Here is a 9,616-nt window from a genome sequence, read left to right on the forward strand (position 1 = left end):
CAGATAGGGGACTAATATCCAATATATATAAAGAACTCAAGAAGGTCGACTCCAGAAAATCAAATAACCCCATTAAAAATGGGGTACAGAGCTAAACAAAGAATCTTCAACTGAGGAATATCAAATGGCCAAGAAGCACCTAAAGAAATGTTCAACATCCTTGTCATCAGGGAAATGCAAATCAAAACAACCCTGAGATTCCACCTCACACCTGTCAGAAAGGCTAAGATCAGAACTCGGGTGACAGCAGATGCTGGCAAGGATGTAGAGAAAGAAGAACACTCCTTCATTGTTGGTGGGATTGCAAGCTTGTACAACCACTCTGGAAATCAGTCTGGCAGTCCCCTCAGAAAATTGGATATAGTATTACCTGAGGACCCAGCTATAACATTCCTGGGCATATACCCAAAAGATTCTCCAACATATAACAAGAACACATGCTCCACTATATTCATAGCAGCCTTATTTATAATAGCCAGAAGCTGGAAAGAACTCAGATGTCCTTCAACAGAGGAATGGATACAGGAAATGTGTTACATTTACACAATGGAGTAGTACTCAGCTATTAAAAACGATGAATTCATGAAATTCTTAGGCAAATGGATGGAACTAGAAAATATCATCCTGAGTCAGGTGATGCAATCACAAAAGAACACACACAGTATGTATTCACTGATAAGTGAATATTAGCCCAAAAGCTCCAAATACCCAAGATAGAACTCACAGACCACATGAAGCTCAAGAAGGAGGAAGACCAACATGTGGGTGCTTCCGTCCTTCTTAGAAAGGGGAATGAAATATGAGAGCAAATATGGAGACAAAGTGTAGAACAGAGACTGAAGGAAAGGCCATCCAGAGACTGTTCCACCTGGGGATCCATCCCATATACAGTCTCCAAANCCNGACACTATTGTGGATGCCAAGAAATGCTTGCTAAAAGGAGCCTGATATAGCTGTCTCCTGAGAGGCAGCTCCTGCCAGAGCCTCACCAATACAGAGGCGGATGCTCACAGCCAACCATTGGATTGAGCGTGGAGTCCCCAATGGAGGAGTTAGAGAAAGGACTGAAGGAGTTGAATCAGTTTGCAACCCCAGAGGAAGAACAATATTAACCAACCAGATCCCCCAGAGCTCCCAGGAACTAAGCCACCAACCAAGGAGTACACATGGCTCCAGCTGCTTATGTAGCAGAGGATGACCTTGTCAGGCATCAATGGGAGGAGAGGTCCTTGGTCCTATGAAGACTGGATAAAGCCCCAGTGTAGGGGAATTGAGGGCAGGGTGGTGGGAGTGAGTGGGTGGGTAGAGGAACACCTTCATAGAAGCAAGGGGAGGGAGGATGGGATAGGGGGTTTCCAGGAAGTGGGGAGAAACTGGAAAAGGGGATAACATTTGAAATGTAAATAAAGAAAATATCTATTTTTTTTAAAAGGAACAACACAGTTTGAAAAAAAAAAAAAGAAACCAAAACAGTTACACTGTGACATCTGCAGCTTTAAAATAAGCCTGTACACACGCAGGTCAATCTAATATAATATAATTCAGTGACTAACAAAAGAAGAAAATAAAAAACAATAAAACAAAACAAAAAAAGACAAGCCATGAAAGCAGGCAGGAACAGGATGGGAGAAGGAGGGGCTGCAGATGAAGCGGGAATGGGATGAGGCAGGGGGATGGGTGGACACGATCAACATCTATCATATACATGTATGGAATTGGCAAAGAGTAAACATAATTACTTACAAGTGAATGTTTCATAAATTAATAACTTCAGAAACAAAAAGAGGGCACCACAAACAATTTTAAGGAAGAGATTACATAGTAGGAAAACTTACACAACAAGTTTCAAAGATTGTGCCCAAGGAGCTTTCTGATGGACACATCCCTGTGGTATCTGTGTGTGTGTTGGGGGGGGGATATGTAAATAAATAATTTATCAGAAAGTTACTTGGTACCACCTAATTAATCCACTACCTTGATACTTCGTATCTTATACTGCACGTCTCTTAACTCGATATCCTTCTCGGCGTAGAGTAATGTGTCTCCTTTCTTAGGTTCCACTTGGTAGATCACGTGTTCAAAACCACTGGAAGATTCCAGAGGTTCAATTCCATAGCTAACGTTTCCAAATTGGAGAAAACCCCTGACAAAGTCAAACCGGAACAATAACGACAAGAAAATACTAGTTATAATTGAGAGAACTCGGGTGAAAGTGTCAGTTAATTGTCAGGTAACGAGGGCATTTTTCGTAAGGTCATTAACTCCTACTGAGATACTGGAGAGCCACACAATAGTGATGTGATTGATACTTTATGACCTTTCTGGGGCTAGAGAAATGGCTGAGTGGATAAGACCACTCCCTGCTCATGCAGGAGACCAGGGTTTGGTTCCCAGCTCCACAGCAACTGCAGCAGCCACCCGTTTCTGCACTGTACTAATCCAGCACCCATGCAGCCACACCCATGCACACATAGAAACAACAAACAAATGCTGAGAATCTTTTACCAACTCCAAATTTAAGAATAACTTAAATTATTTATGAGGACAGAATCTATCATTTAAAATAATTTCTGTTTATAATCTATTTTGCATTTTACACACTTACACACATACACACACTATTTTTTTTTAAAAAACACCATTTTATATACAATTATGTATTACAACCTGAGTCCAGTACATGTGCTAACAATCACCATAGAATTTGGATAACCTTCAATGTATCCTTGGAAGTAGCAGATATTCTGAAACACAAAAATAAAATGCACAATATATCTCTTGTGGTAAAGATAATGTTATCAAATACTTAAAATTGTCAACTATGTTGCGTGTGTATCAAATACCAGTTGTTTTCTACGTAAATCCATAAGTAAATCAGTGAGTAGAGTGGCATACAATTTTCAAAAGTGTTCTTATGGTCATATTTTCATATGGTTTTCCTGTCTCTGTCTGTCTGTTTCCATCTCTCCGTTTCTCTGCCTCTCTGTCTCTCTCTCTCTCTCTCTGCGAAAGGGTTTCACTATGCATGTTAGAAAAGCAAAATTAATCAAAATGAGAAATTATTTTTCAAGAGTATTTTGAGTATGTTGCTGGATTGGCTTGCATAGAGCCCTCTCACGAAGCAACAATAACCCTAGAAACAGGGCCATTACATTCTCTGAGCATCTCCATTATGTGGCTTTTCAAGACTCTGCTGCAAGGGCTCCCCCACCCTATCTCCCAGGCAAGGGAGCTTTCGGGTTCCGGGAGGTGGCCAGGGTTTCCAAGGCTTTGGAAATGAGATGCTAGCCTTGGAAGAGATGGAGACACAGAAGGAGGTCCCAAGACACATGCTCAGGTGGAATTCCTGTATCTGCCCTTGAGCTGAGGATGTGGCATGGCAGAGAGAGCCAAGTTTTTTTCAGTGGCTGCCTCCACCCACCCACCCCAACCCCTGGGGGGGGGAGTATTAACATTACTCTCATCTTGTCTGTCTTTGAGGATAGGATGCTTATAGAATGGAAATTCTTCTTCAGGGGAGGGTGAGCAGAATCCACCTGGATCCAAGATGGCTGCCAGCCTGATCACATGACAATATCTAGTCTTTGTGGAGTTTCCATACTAAGTGACTCAGCCACCAGCACCAGCCCTAACAGAAAGCACTGACCATAAAGGAGGCAGAGAGGCGGTGCCCGGGTCCCAGGCTGTGTAAATACTGTGTGACTTTCCCCAAGGAGATGAGCTGAATATTTGTAAGGTTCCCAGTTGTCTCCTCTGGCTGTTGGATAAACTGTTCAGGTGAAACTCAGCCTGGGGTCTGTCTTTGGCTTTGTGGCACTAAACAGTGATCTCTCCAGGGTAGTGACAATCATCTGTGGGTAACAAGAGGATCTGGCAGAAGCTAAGATCTGTAAGGCTGGCAAGCTAGATGCTGGCTCCAGACCAGTAACTAGAACAAGATTGGAGATGCTTGAAGTTGATTTCTTACAGTGCTGGGATTTGAACCTGAGACCTCATGCTTTAGGCTAAGCAAGAAATCTACCACTGAGCTATGGTTCCAAGCTCAAGACTGAAAACTCTTCAAGATTCTCAAGTGTTTTGATTACATCATTAAACATGGCCAATATTTGATTAAAAATATTAGCAGGTGTGATGGTGCATACCTTTAATTCCAGCCATCAGGAGACAGAAGCAGGTAGATGTCTGTGAGTTTAAGGCTAACCCAGTCTACATAGAAAGTTCTAGGCTAGCCAAGGCTATAATAGTAAGATCCTGTCTCCAAAAAAAGTCCACATTGTGTGTGTGTGTGTGTGTGTGCATGTGTGCACGAGTAGGACTGCTGAGCATAAAAAGATAATTAAGAAAGAATAGACTACTTTAGAGGAATACACCAGGTAGGTTTCACTGAAGAAACCCTTCCAAATCATCCCAGTGGGAATTGCCAACCAGGCCTTGCTCTGCAGGGGAGGAAACAAAGTGGAAGGAGACTCGAGAAGAGCATAGGAAGGTGGGGTCACAGGAAAACCTGTGGGGAGAAGGAAGGGATGCTGGGAAACTGGCGACTGTCTAACTCAGTGACAAGTGACAGCAGAGATTGATGTCATTCCCCTCTCCCTCTCCCCCCTGCATCATCTGAAGCATCCACATTTGGGCTTGCCTCATGTAATCAGAAGTCAAGGTCAGCACTGGCATGTGTATCTGTCCAACTCTCACTGAAAAAAAATTCAAAGAAACTGGTCCAGCGCCTGCTTCAGAAAACCCTTTCATTGGCGCCAGCTTTTAGTAAAGACCAAGAGTGAGCCCTAAAGATGAACCCCAAGAGCAAAGATGAGCATGGTGGATCTCCCTCAGTGTGGACATCGATGCTGGCAGGGTGTGCTTCCTGATTTCCAGGGCTGACTCAGATGTCTGGAGATGCCTGGAGAGAAGTAGGCTGCCAGGCAGAGGATAGCCAGTCTTTCTGAGACCTTATGTGCAAGAGTTCAAGGAGAAGTTTGTGCCTGTAGGCACATTCAAAACAGGCAGAAAGGTTCAGGTTGTAGGGAGAGGGCTATGCTAGATTCGTGAATTTTCTCAATGTTCAACCTCCAAGTAGCTGACTAGCCTGGGAAGGACGGGTGGGATGCAGATGGGTAGGAGGGGTGTTCTGGGTCACAACAGACATGGAACCTTGACATGTGCAGCTGTCCTTCCAAGACAGACACACTGGATTGAAGGAAGCTATAGAATGGTATGTGCCCTGGAACACTGTTAAGACAAGGCAGCAACCAGCAAGGAACAGAATCTGCCCTGGTGTGGCCAGAGGGAAAGCACAAAGCAAAGAACCGTTGCCGCCCAGGCTGACCATGGGCATAACCTTAACCTTTATCTTCCTATGAGATGACATCGCAGACTTAACACATACATGGTGGGCAGGAGAGAGGACCGACGTTGCCAGGCAGCTTTCTGACAATAAAAGTAGTAAGAGTCACAAGTGCCAAGGGGTGGAGAAGACAAAGCTCAGACTACGTACAGGACACTATGCAAAATGTCTATTTTCAGACAAAATATTGCAAGCTATATAAAGAAACAGCACAAAATGCTTTGGGAGGGGGCTTTTTAATAAAATCTCCCCATTTTTCTGGAAGCTTCGTGCTTGGACCCCCTGAAAATGCATCTGTGGAGCCCCCAGTCCCCAGTGTGCTCATATCAAGAGATGGAGCATGGTTGTCTACAAGGCTGATTCGTTCTTTGACTTATGTCCTTATCTCCAGGATAGTATGATTTTAGGAATGAATACAGTTTTTGAAAATCATGAAAACAATTCTGTAAACTTTTTTTATTTTTTATTTTTTACCTACTTGGATTTGAGTTTCCTTAGTCTAGAAACAGGTTTCAGAGAAGGGCAGAAACCCAGGTTATCTATGCGAAGAGCTCAGTGTGCTTTAAGTAAAGCGTTCTTTTCTTAGCCTTTTCTTAAAGTTGCACTTTGGAGCCAAGAAGGCAGAGTCTAACCAAGTATACAAGTAGCCTCATACTCGCTGTATCCTGGATGCCCTTGAACTCCCAACCCTTCAGCCGCAGCATCCTGAATTCTGAGGTTATGCATATGTGTAACCACGTAGGCTTTTGCTTCATAAGATTTTTGTTGTTCTTACTGTTTATTTCTTTTTTTAAGACTTAATTTTTTTATTATTAGATATTTTCTTTATATACATTTCAAATTTCAAATGCTATCCCAAAAGTTCCCTATATCCTCCCCCCGCCCTGCTCCCCTACTCACCCACTCCCACTTCTTGGCCCTGGCATTCCCCTGTACTGGGGCCCTGGCATTCCCCTGTACTGGTGGGACGCAGATGGATAGGAGGGGTGTTCTGGGTCACAACAGACATGGAACCTTGACGTGTGCAGCTGTCCTTCTAAGACAGACACACTGGATTGGAGGAAGCTATAGAATGGTATGTGCCCTGGAACACTGTTAAGACAAGACAGCGACCAGCAAGGAACAGAATCTGCCCTGGTGTGGCCAGAGGGACCAAGGGGCTTCATATCATATAAATCTTTCACCTTTTACTGTTTTGTCTGTCATACATACATAAACACACATGTAAATATTTCTTTTTAACACTACAGCACCATTGGACAATATGCATTTTTTATTTATCAATATTAACTCATGTGTCTACTTTTTGTTGTCGTTGTTGAACAACAGTTATGATAAGGTGTGATAGTGTTAATGGTCAATTTGACAGAATCTACAATCACCTGGGATAATTGACAGAGCCCAGGAGGTGGGTCTCTGGGAATGCCTGTTGGGGAATTATCATGATTTTGTTAATTGAATTGGGAAAACCTATCCACTGTGGGTTAGTGATACTCCCTGCCTGGGATGCAGGGCTTTATAAGAAGAAAGGGACCCAACATTCTCTGTTTCTAACCATGGGTATGATGTGAACAGCTGCTTCAAGCTCCAGCTTCATCGCCATGAAGAAGAGGTGTGTTCTGGCTCACCAGCTACGAGGCAGAACACACCTGTTCTCCCTTAAGTGGCCTTTTCCAGAGTACTTTTAGCACAGCAGCAGGAAAAGAAATCAAGGCACAAGGACCATGTCTATTATTAGTTTTGTTAAAATCTTAGCCTCTAGAAGTGATGACATCACTATCTAGCAATTGAAAATGCAAAGGAGAAGAAAGGAAGAGAAGGAGGGAGAGGAAGGAGAGAGAGGAGGCAGCAATCTCAGGGCAGGGCAATGACAATAGTAAAGTGCCCTTCAGACGTGGGGTAGTTCTGCACTTCCACCTATGTTTCAGTTGCTCCCCACCCCCACTCCCAATGTAGATATCGCTAAACAAAGCTCCAAGTGTTTCAAATGTGCAAAACATGTAATAGTTTTCTAGATGTCCGTGAAAGTTTATGTGTTCTCATTTGGTCCTTGAGTGAACTTCAGAGAACAGCTCAGGGTTCCCTTGTCTTCCCAGATAGATCTTCCCTGATGCAAATCTGGGCCTTTTACACACTCACACGTACGCACCATTGGGAAACCAATAGCTTGGAAACACTGTAGTCTGGTTTGGTTTAATCACCTGTTTAACGGGCTAAGCACGTATCATCAAAAGGAAATGATTAAGTTCATGTCAGAACCAAGGAGGACATCTTTGCACCCTAGGACCATACCACCCAGGCAGAGAGAGATGGAACGCATACCTGAAACTTCTGCTCAAGAGACTTCATGATTCCTGTGTTGTCATAACTGTAGACTCTAAAGTTGGGAGGCAAGAACGGTCTGCAAAAGCCAAAAGAAAATGCACTTCAAAGAAAATTGCTTCCCACAGGTTTAACTTGTAAAAGTTTATTATCAGACATTATTATCTCTAGGTAAGTTTGCAGAAAAAGATTTTTCAGTGTCTGGATCTTTTACCTCTGTTAAGTTTCCCACAAATGGTGAAAGCTATTGTTTGCAAGCCACTCAAACGATGGCGTCTTCCTATTGGCAACCAAATAGATGGAAATGCCCGCTACACACAGACTCTGGACAGAAGGAAGCTTCCCCTTCCAGGCCATGTTTGACACAAATCCATAACAACCTAAACTATCCAACAGGCAGTTGAGAACTGAATCCCTAGCGGCCCCTGTATCGCTAAGACACTGGAATGAAGGATGAGTATAAATGCTGGGCCCCATGGGAAGACCCAGAAGGATCAGGCAGAAGCAGTCACCAAGTCATTCCCAAAGCCTCCATGTCTCAAAGACATGCGGGAGAGGATCGTGGGAAACAAATCATTTCCAAGAGGGGACTCCGTGTCCCAGAGAGAGGTAGGAAAGGGTCACAGGAGGTAACACTCACAGAGCAGAGTTCAGAACAGTGGGTACACACAAGGGAAGGTAGAGCCAAAGCCCACATCTTAGGAGGAGGAGTAACAACAGTTAAATAAAAATGTAGCATCAGGGGAAATTTCTCATGTTGGGGGAAAAAGGATTTGTTTCAGAGACTTCATAGTCTTTTAAACACAGAGGTGGAGAAGGGTGAAGCACAAATCAAGGAGAGGCGGCATGAGTCTGAGACCCCACCAGTGGGGAGACGGAGGCCGGGGTTGGGGGAGAAGTTAATGAGTACTAGGCCAGCCTTGGCTACACAGAAAGATTGTCTCTGAGAAGAAAACAAGGGGACAAGATGAGCAGCCCATAACTGGAAAACTCCTGGACATAAAATCATTGTGTTGCAGGTAATTACTAGCACTAGTGACAGGTGAGAGCAAGGTGTTTCAAGATGCGACAGTCACCTACTTTTGCATTAGGTCCAAGGTGTATGTTTTCCCTTCGATTTTGAGATTGTAGGTCACCTGGAAGCAGAATATATACATATTTTATTTTTTAAAAAATGGAAAATGGGATGAGGGGGTCATAAAGGACAACTTTTTTATATGAATGCCACATCTCCCAAATCATAATACAAAAAAAAAAAAAAAGAAAGAAAAGAGAAAATGTAGAGTTTGATGTTCACTTGTTTTAATGAAATGTGGTGTAATTTATTATCTGTTAATTTACCCAAGCAGATAGACCGTCTAAAGAATGGGTTATATTTTAATCTGGTAACTGTGTTAGCTTGCTAAAGACTGAGGTCAGTATAAAACTCATGCTTCATAGAAACTCCGCATACCTGAGAGCAGGAGGCCGAGAGCTCGGTGTGCGGTGTTTGTGGGTTCTATGAAGTTTGCTTATGGTGTGGATTCATTGGGAACTCACCAACTACTATACCAAGTGTGATGATTTAGAGACGCTCCCTGGAGTTACCGGTCAGCAGAGACTGGGTGCCATTTAACCCACCAGTGTGTAATTGATAGGAGAGCTTGGTATATTCCACTTCCTTGTCTTCAGTTAAAAGATTACACATTCGTGAGATTTTCTCACAATTAGATTGTTTATTATTCATGTAAGTTAAAGCCCTTTTTTGGGGTGAGGGGAGTCTGCTTTATACATTTTTCTTTGTCAAACTAAAAACACAGTGCATTTTTTTAAAAAAAATTGATCATGCTTATACAATTTTTACTGCTGGGTTTTTGATCTGACATGTTATAGATGTTTGTCTCATCTGTAAATAATGATGTTTTTCCCCCTTCCTCCCCAACTCTTTCTTTCTTTCTTTTTTTTTTTTTTTTT

At 42.9% G+C, this 9,616-nt stretch overlaps 1 protein-coding gene across 2 annotated transcripts in view; it reads right to left on the reverse strand.

Moving 5' to 3' along the window:
• Adam2 (ADAM metallopeptidase domain 2) overlaps positions 1–9,616 on the reverse strand; it is a 50,766-nt gene that overhangs the window by 37,410 nt on the left and 3,740 nt on the right. For both annotated transcript variants that reach the window (XM_021181627.1, XM_021181629.1), the window contains exons 3-6: positions 8,744–8,799; positions 7,664–7,742; positions 2,668–2,744; positions 1,975–2,143 (exon numbers count right to left, since the gene is read on the reverse strand). In XM_021181627.1, coding sequence (XP_021037286.1) covers positions 1,975–2,143; positions 2,668–2,744; positions 7,664–7,742; positions 8,744–8,799 — 381 coding nt within the window. The remainder of the gene's footprint in view (positions 1–1,974; positions 2,144–2,667; positions 2,745–7,663; positions 7,743–8,743; positions 8,800–9,616) is intronic.

The sequence above is a fragment of the Mus caroli genome, chromosome 14, assembly GCF_900094665.2.
Source record: "Mus caroli chromosome 14, CAROLI_EIJ_v1.1, whole genome shotgun sequence".
Classification (NCBI taxonomy): Eukaryota; Metazoa; Chordata; class Mammalia; order Rodentia; family Muridae; genus Mus; species Mus caroli.